Source organism: Oncorhynchus mykiss, chromosome 5 (assembly GCF_013265735.2).
Source record: "Oncorhynchus mykiss isolate Arlee chromosome 5, USDA_OmykA_1.1, whole genome shotgun sequence".
In the NCBI taxonomy this organism is placed as follows: Eukaryota; Metazoa; Chordata; class Actinopteri; order Salmoniformes; family Salmonidae; genus Oncorhynchus; species Oncorhynchus mykiss.
This window is the reverse complement of record NC_048569.1, coordinates 10,698,428-10,722,346: the sequence shown is the minus strand read 5'-3', so window position 1 is coordinate 10,722,346 and position 23,919 is coordinate 10,698,428. Positions and strand designations below refer to the sequence as shown.

Sequence of the window (23,919 nt, the reverse complement as noted above, 5' to 3'; positions counted from 1 at the left end):
AATTCCAAACTTGTGTAACGGATGTGAAACGGCTAGCTAGTTAGCGGTGGTGCGCGCTAAATAGCGTTTCAATCGGTGACGTCACTTGCTCTGAGACCTTGAAGTAGTAGTTCCCCTTGCTCTGCAAGGGCCGCGGCTTTTGTGGAGCGATGGGTAACGATGCTTCGTGGGTGACTTAATGTGTGCAGAGGGTCCATGGTTTGCGCCCGGATATGGGTGAGGGGACGGTCTAAATTTATACTGTTACACTTGTACATGTGGGTAACAGGACAAATACTATATAAATATTGTATAAGCTAAACAGACATTGGGGGGTCTGTCGCAGTCTGTCAACAGCCGTTGAAATGGCTATCCAATCCCTTTTCCTTTCACCATCATTAGTTATGGTGTGAAATTGAAAGAATGGGTCTAAATTAACTCAGAAAACAGTATTTTTAGTTTAATCAGAATCCTGCTTCTGGGTGTGTTTTTTTTTTTCTGACTGGAATTTCAAGTGACTGCGATTTACAGCTACAGGCTGCATTAACAATGCAAGCCAGCCCAGCGTTTTAAACTCCACGCTTAGAAGCAATTTATTGAACTGGAAGATATTTGCCTCAAGGCTCCATCTCTGACAGGAAACATTTCCTTATAAGGATGTGAATATTTTTATATGCCATTTAGAACATTATTGTATCCAAAGGCACAGTAGGGAGTGCATACATTTTTGTATGTGTGGCCCCAGCAGGAATCAAACCTGCGATCCTGACATTTTGAAAGTGCCATGCTCTACCAGTTGAACCACATCACCATGATGTTTAATTTGTTATAGTACCATCCGTCATCGTTGTGTAGTCCCACGTCAGCCAACGTCGGTTTCCCTCCCCTGTAGACATGGGCCTAGCTGTGGTGATATTAATCATCTGACAACACACACACACAGAGAGGCACACCTAGCCTGCTGGTCATCTGTCCTCACCAGATGCACACACTGCCAAACACACACAGGGGACTGGTCCATCAGAGGAGAGGGTGGTCTTGCTGCACAAACAGTGACAGGGTTGTGTGTGTGTGTTCCCTCCCAAAGAATTCCCTTAAAACAAACCCTAATCAAACAGGGTTGTGTGTGTGTTCCCTCCCAAAGCATTCCCTTAAAACAAACCCTAATCAAACAGTGACAGGGTTGTGTGTGTGTTCCCTCCCAAATTTTTATCTTAAAACAAACCATTATCATACAGTCACAGGGTTGTGTGTGTGTTCCCTCCCAAAGCATTCCCTTAAAACAAACCCTAATCAAACAGTGACAGGGTTGTGTGTGTGTTCCTTCCCAAAGCATTCCCTTAAAACAAACCCTAATCAAACAGTGACAGGGTTGTGTGTGTGTTCCCTCCCAAAGCATTCCTTTAAAACAAACCCTAATGGATCAGTGATGATTGTCACGCCAACGTTGGTGTAAGCGTCGACGAGTCAGGCCGTGTCTTTCCAGATTATTCATTATTTTTTTGACAGGACACTCAACCAAGCGTTGTGAAAACATCCTCATTAAAAGTTTGATGCCGTAGCTCTGTCCGTTCCATCATGGCCAGTCACACTTTGTTAAATATGTCACGTTTTATTACCTGCGTCCCAAATTTCACCCTATTCCCTATACAGATCCCTGGTCAAAGTATTGAACTATGTAGGGAATAGGGGTGCCTTTTGGGACTCAGCCTTTGTCAGCACCCCTTACTTTGTTTGATTAATGATCCCAGTGGTTAGCCAAAACCTGCAAGAAACCCCTCTGCTCACCATTTGTTGAAACGTCTGTCTGGCATTGGGAGGGAGTCTAGCACTATGTTTTAATAAATCTGTCCTAACATTTGCAGAGAAGATATGGCTTCATCGTTCAGATCATTAAGAGTCTCTTGATAATCCAACATTCTTTTGATAAGAAATAGCATAGAGATTGAGTTGATGGTAATTGGGGTGGTTGTTGTATTAAATGGCAGCATAGATATCAGTGGATGGTAATGGGGGTGGTTGTTGTATTAAATGGCAGCATAGATATCAGTTGATGGTAATGGGGGTGGTTGTTGTATTAAATGGCAGCATAGAAATCAGTTGATGGTAATTGGGGTGGTTGTTGTATTAAATGGCAGCATAGCTATCAGTTGATGGTAATGGGGGTGGTTGTTGTATTAAATGGCAGCATAGCTATCAGTTGATGGTAATTGGGGTGGTTGTTGTATTAAATGGCAGCATAGCTATCAGTTGATGGTAATTGGGGTGGTTGTTGTATTAAATGGCAGCATAGCTATCAGTTGATGGTAATTGGGGTGGTTGTTGTATTAAATGGCAGCATAGATATCAGTGGATGGTAATGGGGGTGGTTGTTGTATTAAATGGCAGCATAGATATCAGTTGATGGTAATGGGGGTGGTTGTTGTATTAAATGGCAGCATAGAAATCAGTTGATGGTAATTGGGGTGGTTGTTGTATTAAATGGCAGCATAGCTATCAGTTGATGGTAATGGGGGTGGTTGTTGTATTAAATGGCAGCATAGCTATCAGTTGATGGTAATTGGGGTGGTTGTTGTATTAAATGGCAGCATAGCTATCAGTTGATGGTAATTGGGGTGGTTGTTGTATTAAATGGCAGCATGGCTATCAGTTGATGGTAATTGGGGTGGTTGTTGTATTAAATGGCAGCATAGATATCAGTGGATGGTAATGGGGGTGGTTGTTGTATTAAATGGCAGCATAGATATCAGTTGATGGTAATGGGGGTGGTTGTTGTATTAAATGGCAGCATAGAAATCAGTTGATGGTAATTGGGGTGGTTGTTGTATTAAATGGCAGCATAGCTATCAGTTGATGGTAATGGGGGTGGTTGTTGTATTAAATGGCAGCATAGCTATCAGTTGATGGTAATTGGGGTGGTTGTTGTATTAAATGGCAGCATAGCTATCAGTTGATGGTAATTGGGGTGGTTGTTGTATTAAATGGCAGCATAGCTATCAGTTGATGGTAATTGGGGTGGTTGTTGTATTAAATGGCAGCATAGAAATCAGTTGATGGTAATAATTTTGCAGCCATACTCGGGGCAGACATAATGATCAATCTATGCAAAAGGAAGCATCCTTGACAGCAGAAACATTTATAGAATATTGATTTCAACCAATTTAGTAACGTCATTAATGTGGAAACAATATTGTTGCTTTAACATTTTGCTCAGCCTTCTAGTTGAAAATCCATTTTTTTTAAATCCATTTCCATGAGAGAATAAGTTATTTTCATAAAGTATTGGTCTTAATGTTTTAAGGTTTCTTAAAGGCCCAGTGCAGTCAAAAACGTGATTCTCTGTGTTTTAAATATATTTCCACATGGAGGTTGTGATAGTCATGTGACAATTATGATAATGCCGTTTAATGTAAGAGCTGGTTGAAAAGACCACCTGAAATGTCAGCCTGTTTTGGTGTGAGGGAGTTTTGATCTTCACGGTGACATCACCAGGCTGTAAATTAGTTAATAGACCAATAAGAAAGAGTTCCAAACCCCTCTGCCAATAACAGCTTGTTTTCAGTTTCCCCACTCAGACCACTCCCAGACAGTCCTAGCTCAATTCTTGCTTGAGAAATTGCTCTTTGTTAAGAAGCCAATTTTTGTTTATTTTTGACGATTTTAATTGAAAACTTTTTAAAAAATGTCTAAAACCCAGCCTTGATTTCAACTATATACTACATGTTCCTGCACCATTGTAGTTAAACATCTATTTCCAGTTGTACTCTGCTCTGTACTTCTATTTACTCAACACTAGAGCTAGGACGATCAACCCTAAATTATTGACACCGACCATACCGATCACTTGTCGTGGACATTTGCAGATATCGTTCACTACGATAAATAGCCTTCAGTAGAGTTATGTGACGTTTTGAAACGAAGTAAGTTTGCTAATATGGGTGATTTGTTAATGGGACAATTTGGTAGCTACAACCATCAAACCAGTAGTAGTAGTTTTAAGGGTCATATAAAAAATAACTGTGGTGCACATTAATGTTGTAAACGTATCGTGATAATTTATTCAATTTATCGGGATATGGATTTTTGTCCATATCGCCCAGCTCTCTTGTCAAACTATGATCCATGAGGCTGTTGGGATGCTCTCATCAACATGACAAAACAGCCTACACGATTAATCTTAATTTTGGGCCCAGTTTGTGTATGTGTAAAATTATGATCTGTTACATACTGTATGTTACAGCTTATTTTAAGTGTTGCGTGATGTTATAGCTCATGTTCAGTGTTTTCAAATGATCAGAGCACAGTCTTACATAGTGTGCTGTCACAGTGTAGTAGGCAAAAGTAGTGTGGCATTATGTTCTCTGTGTCTGAGGTGACCGAGTTCTAACCTCTGGTGTCGTCCCTGAGGTGATGAGACAGAGGTCCACTGGCGCAATGCATTATGGTCTGTCCTTGATCACACTTAGGGGAAACTGCCCTCTCAGACAATGTCCGCCGCAGTGGACTGCTTGGTCGGCAAAAATCCACCACTAGCTTGCCGTTGGCTCTATACCGTTATGTCTCTCTGCTTCCCGGTTTTGGGTTTCTTATTCACCAGCAAAAATAAATAAAAATGAAATGGAACTGAATCGATCTCCTCCACTGCCTGCTTCCATCAGACACGATGGGGGAAAAACATGCAGCTTCAGCTCTCCCGCATTGTAACTAAATACCCCTTGTTAAAAATAGCCTCTTATACCGCCCTCTTCTCTCATTAAGCCTCTGCTGCAATATGAACAATATTTCAGACCCTGTTTCTCCCTGTTTTGACACTGGATTAAGCCTCTGCAAGTAAGGAGTGTGGTTCCTGGTGACTGATTTGTACTGAATATTTACCGTTGTATTCAATATGTTCTGATACATTTTAGATAACAATGCAGACTTTTTTTGCTGATTAAATCACTGGCAGTAATGGGGTTTGTATCGATAGCTGGGTGACATTTTGAAAGGTCCCAAATAAAAGCTGAAAGGGTCAGTAATGGGGAATCAGATTTTTTCCCCTCAGACTGGGAAATTACTCATATCTAACTGAGGAATCGTAGGTAGGCCAAGTTGTCTGTCTTGTAGTTGCAGTGCTGAAAATGTTTCAAACCTTCAAATAGAAACTGCCCCACGGTTTGGCCCCTGAAAGTTGGTGGGTTAAAAAAAATGAACGTTTTCTGAGAGTCATATTGTTGGAATGGTTGGCATTAATGAAGGGTAATAAGGCAAATTGTATCAACATTTATGCACTTGTTATTGTTTTAGTAGACTTGCCTACTTGAATGTTAAGTGTCCTATTTTTTTTTTTGTGGCTTATTTCATCCCTAATGTAATTGCATCATCTCTGTGAGGAGATTTGACATAGACTGTAGCTAATATATCTGTATGCAGAGGGGAGCATGCATTCCTTTCTTCTACAATGAACAGGAGGTTTCAGACTCTTGATTGATGTTCTGCTCCTATTGCCGCATGCAGTAGACTTCATGGTGGCATAGCAAGTCATTTGATCTGGGGAAGATAAGAAATATGTTGCATTGTCAATTATTCAACCACTGGTATTTGTTTACTGGGAGACAGCAGTGTGGCCCCTAGAGATTTAACTGTAATGTCTCTCGGTATAACATGTTACCTGATGGGGTCTGTGACCTATGAAATCATGACGTCATCTCAATAATAATGTACGAGTTAACTCGATTGTCTGTCAGGAAGGAGACACAGGCAACAGCACTACGCCGGAATAGCCAATGGGCCCTAAATGGTTCACATTCGGGTCACGATCTGCTTACCATTGGATGGGGAACGCGTGAGTAAAAGACATCAGGGCGGGGAGGGTTTTTAAAAGGAGGAAATATGTGCAGCAATGCTCACCTCGTCTGGCTGGAATTAACCAGTATGAAAAAGTGGTCGTTAAGCAGACGATTAGTATGTGAAGACACATTCCTTCTGCCCTTGTGGTGCTGGAGAGGCTCTGAGACGAGGTTTGAGTTTTTTTTTTAAACCATATTTTTTTCTACCCTGCTCACCGTCAGGCTGACGAGTATGTGTCCATGGCAGGAAGAATACCTGTTTGTCACAAACACAATCTCACTCTGGCAGGTGTCTGGATTACGCTTTGCATATTTGTTTTGCGAGAGGCGAGAACTCATTCCACCCCCTCAGTCATTGAGCTCTGTGACATCTTTAAAATGCTTATGGGCTTTAAAGCAGTGCAGCCTGGTGAGGAGCGGTAGTGGGGAGAGGCATTAGAGACCTCCAGCAGACAGTTTAGAACTCCAACCTATTGATCTACTGGGACAGCACTGGTCAGAGCTGCTCCGATGGGCAGAAGAGTGGAAATGAGTCGCCACATTTCGAGACTTTTCAGAAACATCACAGGTGAGCTCAGGGACTCGAACTCCAATGCTTGTTTATTGAAGATAAGATTAGCATTCTGAAATGCTTGTAGAAGTTTTGGAAATTACAGGTGAATGTAATTCGGGTTAAAGTAATTAGATAGAAAGTAATGCAATCTTGAGGTAGGCTTTTTCTCTTGATAACATTTATTCAGAGGTCTTATTCATGTTTGTTATATCGCTGCTTTTAGTGTCTGCTGTTTTATTGTTGCAATTTTCAACTTTATAGGAAGTTAATGCTAGTGGGTTTTCATGTCTTACATCATTGCTTTGGGACATGTCTCCCGCTATTGGGCTCAGGAGTAGAACATTAATATTTGAGTTGTTGAAGTGATCACTATACCGAAAGAGGTGTTTTTTGTTGTAAAGATTTGCGTTCATATGTACAACTTTGTTATAAAGGTGTTGTGTGCTAGAGCTTTTTGCAGATATATTCACTGTCAAGGATGGCTGTAGTCAATGAGCACATCCTGTCTGCGTGTGCTTCCAATGTTTGATTTACTATGTCTCATCATCTTCCCAGTCATTTTCTATTCTGCTGTAACGAATGGCACAGGTATAAATTGTGGTACATGGTAGCTTTGTGCTAAGAGCTAGTGTTCAACTGATCACACCCCCAGGGGTCCACTAGGATGCCTAAATCCATTTCTCTCCCGCTAATCACCCCCTGGTATTTTCCTGCAGCTGTCACCAGCACCACCCCTGCGGTGAAGACCTCCAGTCATGTGACGGCCTGCAGCGACAGCGAGAAGAACTACTGCGTGAATGGAGGGGAGTGCTTCACCCTGGAGGTCACCCCCGGCAGCACCAAGTTCCTCTGCAGGTAGAGCATGATGAAACACGATACCGTTCGCACCCACACTACACGCTGGATACTATGCCGTCTGTGTTCGACTTAGTTTTAACTGATACAATTCCTGATGGCGTATAGCTGTTTTTCCCTCCTATTTAAACAGACTGACTGTGCTTCCTCATAATGCGTCAAACACAGCATCCACACCACACACTAGATACTATGCTGACAATGTTTGACATGATGTTTGATACAATTCCTGATGGCTTATTGCTGCTATTTTAACTGTGCTCCCACATGTTGGATCATTCTAGAAGTTTGCCAAGTGCTGACTTCAGAACGCTACTATACTGTTGTATGGCAAAAAGTAGCGTACGGTAGATGCTGTCATAACATTTAATATCATTTTTGAAGTGAGAATCCTGTTGTTGTCAAGATGCATTAATGCCTGATATGATACCAGAAGTTTGGTGCCATTTAGGCCCCTGCGGCGCTAAGTTTCATTTTAGAGCTCTATCACCTGCTCTGTGGGGAAAACGGAGCCTGGCAACATCAAACACTGCCTCGTCTTCATCGGGAAATCGGAGGAAAGTTGCCAGGTCTTTTTTACAGTAAAGCCGAGGTGTCGGCTGAATTTTGGGGGGAGGTGTGTGAGCTTTTAGTGCTTTATACGTTTTTTTATTTTTTTTAATAATCTAACAAAACAAATAACGGTTTTCGGTTTCGATTAAATTTTTTCCATATTAAATGCATTATGAAATAATAAAATTCAAATTATTTTAGAGCTTCCTTTAGCTATTGCCTTCCTTTTACTGACGCTGACAGTGGGTTTAAACCATTAATAAGAGCCCCATGATGGTAGTGATGGTCCATTATGTATTCACATGACTTACTTTACTTAAATAAAATATTTAAAATTGTCTATATTACTAGGTTTTATTTGACAACTTTTTTTTATTTTTAATTCCTTAAAATCATCATGTCATCTCTGCTCAGCCAGCCAGCCAACCATCTAGCGTTCTCTGTGCTCCCCATTGGACAAGTCATCCTATTTAGCTAGGCTAGTAGTAGCTAGCTAGCTGGCTGGCTGATTTTTAAATAATTTGACTAGTTCTTCAAAGTAGATGAGATACTTTTAAGACTGCTTATTACCTTACTTATTACCTTGCTTACTACCTCACCAACTGTTTCTATCCGTCTGGTCGTTGTTGCTGATTCCTTTCTCATGCAGTCTTCCACAGTATGGTCTGTGTGTATATGCGCCTCTGTCCGTAGGTGGAAAGAACAGCAATGTATTATGGTCATTGTATTTAATGACCACGTTTCTGCGCTAAACTAGGTTGAATATTTGCCTAATGAAAACTACAGAATCAGCCCAGCGTGATTGTTTTGTCTCATATTTTTTTATTTATTTGTACTGTATGTTATTCTTGTAATTTTTTGCTGGGAGAGCAGAACAGGTGGAGGCCCCGGGACTTATCCACAGCCGCCTCTGCATGTCTACATTATTAATGTGGGCTCCTGTCATCGCCCGACTGCCACGCTCCAGTTCAGAACCCACAATCTATGTTGTATTTATTTATGAGATCTTTCCATCTTCTGCTCCATTTTCTTGTCCTCATTGGAACCAGTGCGCGTAGACCTTGGTCATGTTCATCGGGCATCAAACGGAGCAAAACTGACTGAAACCGTGAGGGACTACTTGTACTTGTCCAATAAGACTACTTTTACTTGTCCAATCATTTCAGTTTTCTGTTGCGAGACGTTTTGAAACGTTTTCCGTCGAGTGCCTTACTGAACATTACCTGTGCTGACATTGTGCTTCTGTCAGCTTCAACCGTGTCCTAACATTGATTTATTCTCCAGGATAGCTCTCTTGTTTTCAAGGGTGTATTTCAGCCCTGATCTGAGCGATAGAGCCTACAAGAGACCGAGGGAGCTTTCTCAGTGCTAGAAGACGACCCCCCCCCCCCATGTGCCTTCAGCCTCAGACTATCAGTCTGAGAGCTTGGTGGCCCCAACAGAGTTTAGGCCCTTGAATCATCCCGAGCAGCATAAACTGGCCTTGTGACATGCACTGTACACACTTGGTATGCGAGGCAACGGCATACATCCGAGAACCACCTCTCTGCAGTCCTGTCCACATTCTCCATCATCGTCATTCATATGAAATCTGAGGTTTAAAATGTTTTTTTTTTCTGGACAAATTGAACAGGAAGGCATTGAAGTAATGTAGGCTGCATTACATGCTGCACCACATCCGGATGTGATTGGTAGTCCCATAGGGCGGCACACATTTGGCCCAACGTCGTCCGGGTTTGCCCGGGGTAGGCCATCCTTGTAAATAAGAATTTGTTCTTAACTGACTTGCCTAGTTAAATAAAGGTTTAAATAAATAATGTCACTTCTAGCAAAGTGGGTGGCCCCATAACAAGCATTCAGAGGCCCACTCTGCATAATTATCCAGTCACTATGATCAGTCTTTTACATTTGTGGTTAGAACATTCAGTAGTTTTCAAAAGACATGCTGAGATGGTGATGCTGCATAGTGTCTTTCAACTGTGGCCCTACTCATTACACCTCATGGTTTTACCACTTTCCTTACAGCAGCAAATGCATGGAGGAGCGAAATATTACTGCAGCTCTAAGTGCCTGACACAAGGCTTGACATTGCCAAGGATACACTTTGGCTTTGGGCCATCCAATACATAAGACTCTTACCATCCACCGCCAGATTGAGTTTCCTCTTAAATACTTCAGTGACTAAGCACAAATATGCTTCTGTCTCCAACGGCTTTTGTATCTTTTAAGTAAGCCATGCAGATCGCTGTCACTGGATGGAAGGGAGAAAAAAACCTGTCTTCCTCCCCAATTCGGACGTTATGGATCCTTAGATCCATAGACAGGAAAAAACCTGTCTGACAGGGTCACCGGGGAGCCCGATTTCGCTGAAGCCTGAACAGTCGGAGCAGGGATTCTCTAGCAGGCATTCAGCGTGGGAGGGTCAGAACATCATGGAAGCAGAGCGATCTATATCCTAATCCGCTCCTCCATTATTTATAGCAAATTAAATAGATATAGCCAATATGAATGTGACCATGGCCATTCAATTCTAATAATGTCCTCATGATGCTGTTGTCATGGGCTGGCCTTGTCAAAATCTCCCTTTTAAAATTATTGAACTACACTGAACAAAAAAATTAAGGCAACATGCAACCATTTCAATGATTTTACTGAGTTACAGTTCATATAAGAAAATCAGTCAATTTAAATAAATTCATTAGGCCATTATATGGTTTTCACCTGACTGGGCAGGGGCACAGCCTGGGTGGGCCTGGGAGGGCATAGGCCCACCCACTGGGGAGCCAGGCCCAGACAATCAGAATTTGTTTTTCCCCACAAAAGGGCTTTATTACAGACATAAATACTCAGTTTCATCAGCTGTCCAGGTGGCTGCACGCAGGTGAAGAAACCGGAGGTTGAGGTCCTGGGAAGGTGTGGTTACACGTGGTCTATAGTTGTGAGGCCGGTTGGACGTACTGCCCAATTCTCTAAAATGACATTTGAGGCAGTTTATGGTAGATAAATGAACATTTAATTCTCTGGCAACAGCTCTGGTAGACATTCTTGCAGTCAGCATGCCAATGGCACACTCCCTCAACTGGAGACATCTGTGAAATTGTGTTGTGTGACAAACTGCACATTGGCCTGATATTGTTCCCAGCAAAAGGTTCACCTGTATAATGATCATGTAGTTTAATCAGCTTCTTGATATGCCACACCTGTCAGGTGGATGGATTATCTTGAGAAATGCTCACCAACGGGGATGTAAACACATTTGTGCACAAAATTTGAGAGAAATAAGCGTTTTGTGCATGTTGGAACATTTCTGGGATATTTTATTTCAGCTCATGAAACATGGGACCAACACTTTACGTGTTGCGTTTATATTTTTGTTCGGTGTAGATTTCCACTGGGGAGACTGATTTATCTTGCAGCTCATTCAGGACTCCCATTCAAGTGCATTTGGGATACATGCCACACAATATTCAGAGATTTTACTGTACTGTACCTAAAAACAATCACTGAACTCTTATGTGCATACATACCAGCTACAACTATCAGTTCCCTTCTATTTCTCATACCTCTCTCCTCTCTATGCCCCTTTTTCTTTCTGTGTTTCTGAGAGAAAGGGCTTGCTCAGCCAGCTGCTGAGACCATGTAAGAGCCGAGGCACAGCTGGACTGGCTTGTTGGAGTCTATCTATCTCACGCCACAATCTCTTCTTTAGCAGGGCTTTACTCAGCCTTCTGTTCTGTCATCAGTCACCAGATGGCCAGCTGAAAAGTCTTCGTTCAGAATCGACCAGTGTTCGCCCCCCAAAACAACCCTTTAATGTATGCTTCAGTACACAAACTGAACTTACAAATGAAGAAGTTTAGAAAAAGGCAATTTATTTTTCTTCTAAAAACTTGTCATTGGACAGGATGTTGTAATTTTTTTATTAGCAAAGTCACTAGTGATTTAGATTGTATTGAAAGGCTTAATTTGTTCATGTGCCGCCACTTGGTAGACGTTACATCAGGCACAGGGTGGTGCCACCCATGTCTTATTGATGCCTCTGTCTGAAGTGGTTTACTGGTGTCTTAGTCATCCAACCTAACACTATTGAGGTAATAACAAAGGGTACATCTGAAGCACTATAGCTACTGTGTTTTACACAAATGTACTCTATATCGGGGGGGGGGGGTGACAGGTAGCCTAGCAGTTAAGAGCTTTGGGCCAGTAACCGACAGTTCGCTGGTTCCAATCCCCGAGCCGAATAGGTGAAAAATCTGTCTGTGCCCTTGAGCAAGGCACTTAACCTGAATTGTTTCTGTAAGTGGCTCTGGATAAGAGTGTCTGCTAAATGAACAACATTTTAAATGTATTAGCAAAAGTAGACAATATGAACAGGTAAGTCATTGGAAGTGCTGGATTGGAACTGTTGACTTCACCTGGATTCCATGCATTTGTGTTTCCGTGCATTTGTTTCTGCGTGTGTTTCATCTGTGTACTGTGTCAGTGCTGTGTTGTGCGTCTCACTCCCTCTCTGCCCCCCCAGGTGCTTAACGGGATACACTGGGAATCGATGTCAAGCCACTGTGCCTGTGAGAGTCAGAAACCCAAAACGTATGTGCATTCAAGTGAACCCAGCCACACGTGTCATCTCTGGTGTTTCATCCCTGTTCCAAAGTTCCAATCACTGTCCCTTCAAGAGCCAGACGGCCAATCCATCCGTCCCAACCATTCGTTTAGGACAGGTGTGTGTGGAGTGGAGTGGCCTACAGATTAATAATAGACACACACACACTTTGATCCCGACTCAAATTCTCATCCGCTTCTGTGCTGATACCTTTCTAAATTTATCGAAAGAGGTTGATAATGGGACAAATATTCGGGCATTGTGTCCACGGCTAATTCTAATTCATTCAATCTCCCTGGAATCACAAGCTAAACATTTGCTGAAATTCGAGGCCTGTTGAATAAGACATTGATTGGGACTTTTCTCTCAAGTACGTATGTTTTTCGCAAACATGACTGATGGCGATGTTTGCGAGACATATGGGTCGTCCTGACAACACCAGCGATGCGCGTGGGTCTTTCGTAGATCTGGTGTAAACTCATCTTCTCTTCTCTCTTCTGTCTGTCACTCTTTTGTTTCCCTCTCAGGTGTCCAAATGAATTTACTGGTGATCGCTGCCAAAACTACGTAATGGCCAGTTTCTACAGTACGTCTATTTCCTCTTCCTGTCTGTGCTTTTGATTGGAGCATGCTCAATCAGCGCTACTTCCTGTTGCTTCGTTTTCCTCTCAGGTTCCTTAGACAGACTTTTAGGTTTTTGTGTTTTTTTATTATGTTGTATGTATCCCATACCTGCATGAGAAGAGGTTTTTGCCTTGTTTTGTTGACTTGGATGTCATTTGAAACCGTTTTAAGCGTTGTAGTTAACTGATGTTGTGTTCGTTATGTCACTAAAAAATTATAGAAGAAGGAAAGTGAAAGTCAAACTGTACATTCAGCTTTCCAAACTGGGACCTTCAAATATGAGGCAGGGGACAGTAGTGTAGTTTGCTATATTTAAAAAGCTCTGTAGTTGATACTCATTGCCTATGACTGGGACCAATCTAAATAAGATATCAAGTTTGAGTTGATCTTTAACAAGGCAATATGTTTTCTTCCCTGACGAGCAATAACACTGATGTTAGGTGTGTGGGGGTCATTGTGGATTATGGAGGCACTGTAAAGAACTGAACAGACCCTGTTAAAGAGACCTCTTTGATGTCATGGAGAGGCCAAGAGGGAGATGAATGGCAGCTGCCCAGGCACTGGGTACCAGTGCACTTTATCACTCTGACTAACCCACTCACCTTACAGCCCAGTAGCCTCAATTACCAGAGGTTGGTTACCTGGCAAAACAGCCAACAACCATGCTTTCATCTCCAAGGCAGAAGGAAAGAAATCTTCCCATTGAGATGTAAATGTAACTCGGGGCATGGAGGAACAGAGTTATATTTTGGGTCTCCCTGAGATGTCAGCTAGTGTATTGGAGGCGCTAATTAAAGGAATGCTGCTGTTGCTATCTGTTCGTTTCATCGTCGGAGCCCACTCCTCCTCCTCCCAGTCGGTAGGTTTTATCTAGCCAGGGACAAACGCCCTGTCTGGAGCTACAGTGGTGGCACGCTGCCAGCTATGCAACAAGAGACCCTTACTGCTGCAGAGGAGGAGGAGGGATGCTGGGGGTGTTGTATAACACGAGAAAGGAAGCTCTATCCTTGACGATCAGGAAGTATTCTCCACATGGGTGGGCGGGGGCTTTAATATCATATTTAACATTAATACTTTAATGTCTCCGTATGGCTGTTGCCAAAACAGTCAGTTTTTTATTAATTTTTACGTTCACTGTGTGAACGCAGCAGAGGTTGGAGAGGACAGATGTGAAGACTGACTCGTCAGCAGTTCATACGAGCTGAGACCTTTATTTACACTTCGTCTCCTGACAAGGTCTGCTGTGGGACGTTGGCATGCTACTCAAAATGGAGGCATTTGTAGCGCCCACTTAGTCTGTTTAGAGCAGTCTTTAGGGAATAGTCTTTTTCCTCGTATTTGACTCAGCGAGAGTAGTTGAGGGTGTTGTTGGTATTGATAGTACTCTACTCTCCTGAGGGCTGACGGTTACCTATCACCATATAGTGAAAGTTACAGACCCTATGCAACTCGGTCAGCGGCCATACTATAGTGAAAGCAGGACTTTGATATTGGTAAACAACGAGATGAGTCATTGAATTGAAAACATAGTGCGCGACAACAATAACAAGCACTATGTTTAAGTAAAGAACACGCGTAGGTTACCACAGAACACGCGTAGGTTACCACAGAACACGCGTAGGTTACCACAGAACACGCGTAGGTTACCACAGAGCACGCGTAGGTTACCACAGAGCACGCGTAGGTTACCACAGAGCACGCGTAGGTTACCACAGAGCACGCGTAGGTTACCACAGAGCACGCGTAGGTTACCACAGAGCACGCGTAGGTTACCACAGAGCACGCGTAGGTTACCACAGAGCACGCGTAGGTTACCACAGAGCACGCGTAGGTTACCACAGAGCACGCGTAGGTTACCACAGAGCACGCGTAGGTTACCACAGAGCACGCGTAGGTTACCACAGAGCACGCGTAGGTTACCACAGAACATGCTTGCAACCTACTGCTTGATTATTATGACAATATTTTGCCTAATATGACAATGTTTTGTCACATGAGCATAATCTAAATCTAATCCCATTTATAACCCAGGATAAGGTAAAGTATTGGCAGAATTTCAATACATTTTTTAGAGCAGTGTTACTGGGCCAGTCATATGAAAGGTGCCTTGGAGCTTCTAAGCTGAGGGTTCACAAGTCAAACGCAATCAATAGAGCCAACATGACAAAGGGCGCTGCTCACATACAGACCAGTCATCACGTTGTTTATGTTTTGCATTGTTTTTTAAAAGATAAACAACACAATAATTACTCAAGAATAAATATGCATTCTCTTCCTATACTAAGTTTTATAATGAAATTGTACGTCCTTCGATAGCACAGCTATTAACTAAATAACAGCATGTTAAGATAATTGTAACCTATTGTCAAAGAAAGAAACGGAAGTACATCACAGTAAGTTTGTAAACCCTAACAATTAAATAATAGATCCTTTACATCAAGGATGTTCAAGTTAGTGAATGAAGCTATCTAAAGGCACAAACATTTTAACCATGGCTTTTACTCCTGTTGAGCCATTGTCCAGTTAAACCGTTGAAAGCTCTGCTCTTTTTCTATAGCAAAGTGTTGTATTTGATGTTGGTCACTAGGATATGTTATGTATTATTACGTTTAAAATTATTTTTTTTCTTATTTGTTTATTCCTAGAAACATATTTAACAGGCATGGCTGTTGATCCGAATAATGACAATTGAGAATTTGGTATGACTAATATTAACTTTGTAGGGAATGGAAACAGTGCATGGTCCTCGCACAGCATGAGGTAGTGTTTACCGGTGAGCGACAAGTGCCCTAACTAGTGCCCCTTAACCTGCCGAATTGACGTGTAGTGACATTACCATTTGATAATGCAAGCAAAGTGATGTTTGCATGCGCATGCCACTGGACTGAGAAAGTACCTCTCACCTTAGCGATTAGCAGATGGATACATTTGAATGCATTTTTGATGAACTCGGTATTCAATGGGTTTAGGTTTTTGATCCCTTTTCGTAGTTGTGGTAAAATCTTCTTAACACTTGTAAGTGTCTAATAGAATGGATAATCACATAAGATACTTTAGAAGTACAGTACACTTAAGCCTTTTGTCCTTAAAGGAAAAGTTTACTTTGTAAAAAAAAAAATAATAATAATGTAAATGGTATGTTATAGAAGTGTCCAGACACTTTTTTTCGGGGCAATTTTCACTTGGTTTTGACAAATTTACCCCACCAGCCATTGACTTCCTCAGGCTCGTTCTTGAGTGTCAGGGCAGCGATTTAAAAACATTTAACAAAGTTGAAGTGAAAAATTACCAAGTGGAAATCGCCCCCCCCGAAACAAAAAGTGTCTGGACACCTTCTTTCTACATAACATGGCCATTTACATCAATAATGATCATACTGTAGGTTTCCTCGAAGATGATTCTAGAATGATTCTACGTGATGAAAGAGTTGGGTATTACGCACCTCTTTGATCTCCCCATTCAGTTCTCTGTAGAAACACTGATTTAGCCATTTGATGAGCAATATAGTTCTGAATAACACCTCGTCTGAAAAATACCTCTTCTCTTTTTTTCTTTTTGTCACCTTTCTGCATTGGCAGAACATCTTGGGATTGAATTTATGGGTATGGATCGTTCCTTCCTCTTTAGTTTGCAAATGTAGGATTAGAAGCTTGAGCCTGCCCCTCCCCAACTCCAGCCAGTTTCCTTGTGCCAATGAAGGGATCATACAGGCATAACATACCATATTTGTTATAGAATGATAAACACACATATACATTGCAATATGTAGCTCAAATATGCTAATGAGACCTTCAATTACACTCTTTGGGAAACCTCAATGTGATAGCATATAGTCGAATTAACCCGCACACATACAAACTAAGTAGGTCCTAAAATGACCACCACACACATTAAGTCCTACAATGACCACCATAAACTCACATTCGACTCATACAAGCATCTGAACTACAGTACACTATCTCTTGTGACTGTGTAAGACACACATTTATATAAGCTAGGTGGCCAGAGGCTGCAGTGTGGTTATACTGTATGATCAGATTCCCTTCAACTCTTGCTTTTGCCGTTACCCTGAACCCTCCTCTCTTCCACCCAGTGTTTAGCATGTCATGCCAAATACACTGACGGCATCCTCCCTTGCTACCCCTTTCATTTCATCTCGTTCCTTCCGGTCTTCCTATTTCCTACTGTACCATGTGGATGTATGTATGTGTCCGTCACCCCAACTGTGTCCCCTTTTGTTCTGTCCTCTCATGGTTCCTACCCTTGTCTCATCAGTGATGGCAGTTTTTGCTGTGTCTTTTTTAAATGATGTTGATGTTAACTCTGAACAATTGAAAAATGATTGTTTTTCATTTAAAAGACTGATTGTTTGTAGCATAATTTGTTCACAGGACACCTAATACCTCAGCAAACCAACCATGTCTTTTTAAATAGGAGTATAGTATGAACTAGGTGCGATAACGGAACACTTCGTATAATTATACACTGAACAAAAATATAACCGCAACGTGCAACAATTTCATCTATTTTACTGAGTTACAGTTCATATGTTAGAAATCATCCATTTAAATAAATGCATTAGGCCCTAATCTATGGCTTTCACATGACTGGGAATACAGATCTGCATCTGTTGATCAGATACAAAAAAAAATGGTCCTCAGGATTGTTACGGTATTTTTGTGCATTCAAATTGCCATCGATAAAATACAATTGTGTTAGTTGTCCGTAGCTTATGCCTGCCCATACCATAACCCCAGCGCCACCATGGAGCACTCTGTTCACAACAGCAAACATCAGCAAACTGCTCACCCACACGACACCATACACGCTGTCTGTGATTGTGAGGCCAGTTGGACGTACTGCCAAACTTTCTAAAACGACTGAGAAATTAACATTAAATTCTCTGGCAACAGCTTTGGTGGACATTCATGCAGTCAGCATGCCAAGTGTGGCATTGTGTTGTGTGACAAAACTGCACATTTTAGTGGTTGTGTAATGATCATTTTTTGTTGTATTTTACCCCCTTTTTCTCCCAATTTCAATAGCATGTCATGCCACTAAAATGTGCAGTTTTGTCACACAAAAATGCCACATTGGCAGGAATGTCCACCAAAGGGAAAAGTCGAGTCATGTGTCCTCCACCAAACTGTGCACCTTAACAACCGCCGCTTAACCTGGAAGCCAGCCTCACCAATGTGAGCACAACTGAAGTCAGCCTGCAGGCTCCCGGTCCGCCACAAGGAGTCGCTAGAGCACAATGAGCCAAGTAAAGCCCCCCTGGCCAAACCCGGGCGACGTTGGGACAATTGTGCACCGCCCTATGGGACTCCCGGTTACTGTCTGGGATCGAACCTGGATCTGTAGTGACGCCTCAACCACTATTGGTGCCTTAAACCGCTGCGCCACTCGAGAGGCCATTCTGCTGTTTAATCAGCTTCTTGATATTCAACACCTGTCAGGTGGATGGATTATCTTGACAAAGGAGAAATGCTCACTAACAGGGATGTAAGCAAATTTGTGCACAACATTTTTTGAGAAATAAACTTTTAATGCATTTGGAACATTTTTGGAATCTTTTTTATTTCCGCTCATGAAACATGGGACCAGCAATTTACATATTGCGTTTATATTTTTGTTTAGTGTAAATTTCATTTGATCCCCTAATCTAGTCAACCTGTAACCTCCTACCTGTGAAAAGATTGAAATGCAAATATTCCATCATTCCAAGCGTTGGGTCCTGTGAACAAACAATGCTGCACTGTTTGCAATATTAGAATATTAACATTTTACATCGGAGTGATTTTAACTGTTTGATGAATGACTATCTTTTATATATATGCATCTGTTGTATTAGTAACACGTGGGCTGGTTAGAATACATTGCAGAGAATGCATATTCTGTGGTTTGCCTGGTCATGATTACTGAGCCCGACCTTGAACTAACACTTCCTGGCATTCCGACTGGACTCCGACTCAGCAGAACTGCCTCCTCCGATCAATGCATTACATTTCCACCGTCTCGGTTTTCAACCAACGCCCACTAATACAATGTTAAATCTGGGGGCATGTTCAGAACCCAAACGTTGGTGGACGTTGCAGATAGAAATGCCACGAGTAGAGCCAACTTGATTTTTTTATTGTACATGTCAGAGAGGCATTGTAGTTGGTTCTACAAAACGTATTTCTATCTGAACGTTCCAAAACGTTGCGTACTGCTGAACGCGCCCCGGGTTTGTTTGTTTCTGTGAATGTATAACCTTTTAATATATAACCTAAAACAAGTTTGTTCGTCTCCATTGGGTTTGGTTTGTATGTGACACTATAGGTCTGCATGTTGTGGAGTTTTAAGAATGCATTGTCCTCTTTTTCAGAAGCAGAGGAGCTGTATCAGAAACGTGTATTAACAATAACAGGAATCTGCATTGCACTCCTAGTGGTTGGAATCATGTGTGTGGTTGCCTACTGCAAAACAAAGTAATTCACGTAACATTTTTACGCTAAACTCAGTATATAAACTCAGTATTCACTATTACGTATCCTTGTCCTTATTACGTATTTTGAAGCTTCCCATGAGATAATAGCCTAGAGATTTGAGCATTTGAATAATTTTTTTGTCAATCACAACCTCTGTCAACCTTAGACAAAATCTGTCATCCGTCTGTTTTTGTTATTGGCTGTATGATTGGTCCGTCTCACGATGCAGTTTTGTCTTTCCGTGCACAGAAAGCAGAGGAAAAAGCTTCATGATCGTCTGAGGCAGAGCCTACGAAATGAGAGAAACACCATTATGGCTAATGGCCCTCAGATTTCTAACCCTCCCCTTGAAAACGTCCAGCTTGTCAATGTAAGTCACTCACATAGCAATTACTTCTTACAATGAGAACTACGCTAGAGTAACTCTCACGCTTAGTTTCCAATACATACAGTTCATTCTGAAAGTATTCAGACCCCTTAACTTTTTCCACATTTTATTCTAAAATTGATTAAATTGTTTGTTTTTCTTCACCAATCTACACACAATATCCCATAATGACAAAGCATTTTCTTTTGTGCAAATGTGTAAAATAAAAAAAAAACGGAAATATCACGTTAACATAAGTGTTCAGAACCTTTACTCAGTACTTTCTTGAAGCACCTTTGGCAGCTATTACAGCCTTGAGTCTTCTTGGGTATGACGCTACAAGCTTGGCACACCTGTATTTGGGGAGTTTCTCCCATTCTTTTCTGCAGATCCTGTCAAGCTCTGTCAGGTTGGATGGGGAGCGTCACTACCCAGCTATTTTCAGGTCTCTCCAGAGATGTTATATCGGTTCAAGTCCGGGCTCTGGCTGGACGACTCAAGAACATTCAGAACTCCTGCGTTGTCTTGGCTGTGTGTTTAGGGTTGTTGTCCTGTTGGAGGGTGAACTTTCGCCCCAGTCTGAGGTCCTGAGTGCTCTGGAGCAGGTTTTCATCATGAGTCTCTCTGTACTTTGCTTTCCCTCGATCCTGACTAGTCTCCCAGTCCCTGCCGCTGAAAAACATCACCACAGCATGATGCTGGCACCACCATGCTTCACCGTAGGGATGGTGCCAGGTTTCCTCCAGATGTGACACTTGGCATTCAGGCCAAATAGTAACATTTTGCTTTCATCAGACCAGATAATCTTGTTTCTCATGATCAGAGTCCTTTAGGTGCCTTTTGGAAAACTCCAAGCAGGCTGTCATGTGCCTTTTACTGAGGAGTGGCTTCCATCTGGCCACTCTACCATGAAGGCCTGATTGGTGGAGTGCTAGATATAGTTGTCCTTCTGGAAGATTCTCCCATCTCCACAGAGGAACTATGGAGCTAGGTCAGAGTGACCATCGCGTTCTTGGTCACCTCCCTGACCAAGGGCCTTCTCCCCCGATTGCTCCGTTTATGGCCGGGCGGGCCAGCTCTAGGAAGAGTCTTGGTGGTTCCAAACCTCTTCCATTTAAGAATCATGGAGGCCACTGTGTTCTTGAGGACCTTCAATGCTGCAGACTTTCTTTGGTATGCTTCCCCAGATCTGTGCCTCGACACAATCCTGTCTCAGAGCTCTACTGCCAATTCCTTCGACCTCATGGCTTGGGACCTTATATAGACAGCTCTGTGCGTTTCCAAACCACAGGTGGACTCCAATCAAATTGTAGAGACCGCTCAAGGATGATCAATGGAAGAAGAAAAAAGATAAATGTGCAAAGATTTCGAAAAACCTGTTTTTGATTTGTCATTATGGGGTGTTGTGTGTAGATTGATGAGGAAAAAATGTATTTAATCCATTTTAGAAAAAGGCTGTAACAACAAAACGTTGAGAAAGTCAAGGGGTCTGAATACTTTCCAAATGCACTGTACATTTGTTGGCATGTTAGCTACAGTATCTGCACATTTCTTTATAAGCATGCATGATGTGATTTTCATATTATTGACGCTTGATTTTGTTTTCCCTTATAGCAATTTGTGTCTAAAAATGCATTGCCTGCGCAGCATGTAATCGAGAAGGAAACGGAAACATCCTTCTCAACGAGCCTGTACACATCATCAGCACATCAGTCCACAACGGTCACCCACACCTCCAGTCAAAGGTAACCCTATACGAACCTACAAGACAGATTTCTTGCCTCCTCTCCTTCCATCTGTAAAAGTGATGAGCTATAGCACTGGCTCTAAGAAGATACTGTAATAATGTTTCTTAGATAAAGTCCTATTTATCTCCTTCACTGTGTCATATTACCGCTGGGCCCTGTGAGCTATCTTAGTTGGAGTCCGTCTCGTTTCCCCTCTAGCCACTTCCTCTTTCCCTCTGTTTGTTGGGTGGGGGGGTTTGAAAAGCAATTCATTCACGTTGGTATCAGTCGGCGGTTGACACGATGATTACCCATCCTGTTGCACGATTGCCTGCAAATCACCTCGCTCACTCAGTGATATTCAGACCATGGCCTGTATTCACAAAGCATTTCAGAGTAGGAGTGCTGATCTAGGATCAGGTCCCACGGCTCCTACCCCTTAATCATGATGATTTAAAATAAACAACTGATCCTAGATCAGAACTCTGAGACACTTTATGAATCCAGGGACTGCAGTTCTGTGATCTCAGATTGCACAAGCAAAACCGCAGGGGACAATGTATGGTGGTGCGTCATTAGCTAGTATGGGACAACCAAGGCTCAGGAAGAATTGATGAGGTTTCCAGAGAACTTGTAGAGCAATGTGCAGGTCAAAGTGGGTTTTATAGGCCAGTGTAGGCCAGAGCAGACATGGGTTCACATACTATTTTAAATCATTCAAATACTTTGTGCTTTTGCTCTAACCTGCCTGAAGTGCCAGATGGGTGGGGTAAGCATTGGTCCATTAAGCCAGGCAAGCTCAAACAAGCCCAGTTGAAGTGTTTTAAATTATTTCAAATAGTATTTGAACCCAGGTCTGCAATAGACATGATTTACAGTGTTTACAGCTTATGTCATTGTCGGAAGCGGCCATTGTTTTGACCTCATTTAAGAGAAGCAATTCATTCTCTTCTGTCTCCCCTCTTCATTCTCCTCTGTCTCGCTCTCTCTCTCTTCAGCTGGAGTAACGGCCACAGCGAGAGTGCCCTCTCCGACAGCCGCTCTGTCTTGGTGAAGTCATCGGGAGAGAACAGCCGGCACGCCACACCCAGCCACCGGGGTCGTCTGAACGCCACAGGTGGCGCCAGAGACCTGAGTGCCTACCTAAAGAACTCTGGAGACACGCCAGACTCCTACAGGGACTCTCCGTACAGTGAGAGGTAGGAGAAAGACATCTGGAGCTCATGTTGCTACGCTACGCTATGCACTACAACCGCCCTTCAGCCCATACACCTAATGGAGGGTTTGTAATTAATGATGGTGTCCCCTATTTCTAGTTATCTGAGTTGTACAGAGCTATCCACTAAATAATCAGCTATATTTTAAGGATTATACTTGGTGATCATTTTTAGAGAATAACATGCATTTTATAAATTATGGCATTTATTTATGAATATACAGTAAACCAAGATTGAATCCAAGATTTGTGGTATTGCCATGTTATCTTGGTCTTCTGAATTAGTGTTATTAGCAGAGGTCTCCTTATGAGCTGTCCTATATTTAGACTTCACAGGCCCTCCTAGATCAAAGCTAATGGACAATGACGACTTCATAAGTCCCCATTAGTAAATCAATGTGTTGCTGATGAGCGCAGGTGTACCTGTGTTGTCAGTCGAGCTACAGACAGCACAGCAGGTAGCACACCTGTCTCTGAGGTCACAGGTCGACTGAGTCTGAGAGAACCCGTCTGTGCACATCACTCTGACATGCCAGGGCAGACAACCCTAATGACTGTCCAGGGCAGACGGAGACAACCCTAATACTAACCCTAATGACTGGCCAGGGCAGACAGAGACAACCCTAATTCTAACCCTAATGACTGGCCTGGGCAGACGGAGACGACCCTAATTCTAACCCTAATGACTGGCCAGGGCAGACAGAGACAACCCTAATTCTAACCCTAATGACTGGCCAGGGCAGACGGAGACAACCCTAATACTAACCCTAATGACTGGCCAGGGCAGACGGAGACTACCCTAATTCTAACCCTAATGACTGGCCAGGGCCGACGGAGACAACCCTAATTCTAACCCTAATGACTGGCCAGGGCAGACGGAGACAACCCTAATACTAACCCTAATGACTGGCCAGGGCAGACGGAGACAACCCTAATTCTAACCCTAATGACTGGCCAGGGCAGACGGAGACAACCCTAATTCTAACCCTAATGACTGGCCAGGGCAGACGGAGACAACCCTAATGACTGGCCAGGGCAGACGGAGACAACCCTAATACTAACCCTAATGACTGGCCAGGGCAGACGGAGACAACTCTAATACTAACCCTAATGACTGGCCAGGGCAGACGGAGACAACCCTA

At 42.6% G+C, this 23,919-nt stretch overlaps 1 protein-coding gene across 11 annotated transcripts in view; it reads left to right on the top strand.

Moving 5' to 3' along the window:
* The window catches only part of nrg1 (neuregulin 1), a 158,201-nt gene that overhangs the window by 129,414 nt on the left and 4,868 nt on the right, over nt 1–23,919 (top strand). For 3 of the 11 annotated variants that reach the window (XM_036976757.1, XM_036976762.1, XM_021601646.2), the window contains 7 exons: nt 7,077–7,215; nt 12,898–12,956; nt 16,573–16,596; nt 19,365–19,467; nt 19,717–19,837; nt 21,449–21,579; nt 22,560–22,760. In XM_036976757.1, coding sequence (XP_036832652.1) covers nt 7,077–7,215; nt 12,898–12,956; nt 16,573–16,596; nt 19,365–19,467; nt 19,717–19,837; nt 21,449–21,579; nt 22,560–22,760 — 778 coding nt within the window. Of the gene's footprint in view, nt 1–6,355; nt 6,376–7,076; nt 7,216–12,289; nt 12,358–12,897; nt 12,957–16,572; nt 16,597–19,364; nt 19,468–19,716; nt 19,838–21,448; nt 21,580–22,559; nt 22,761–23,919 lie in introns of those variants that run through there. The other 8 variants (XM_036976759.1, XM_021601648.2, XM_021601651.2 and 5 more) reach the window with 7 other exon arrangements.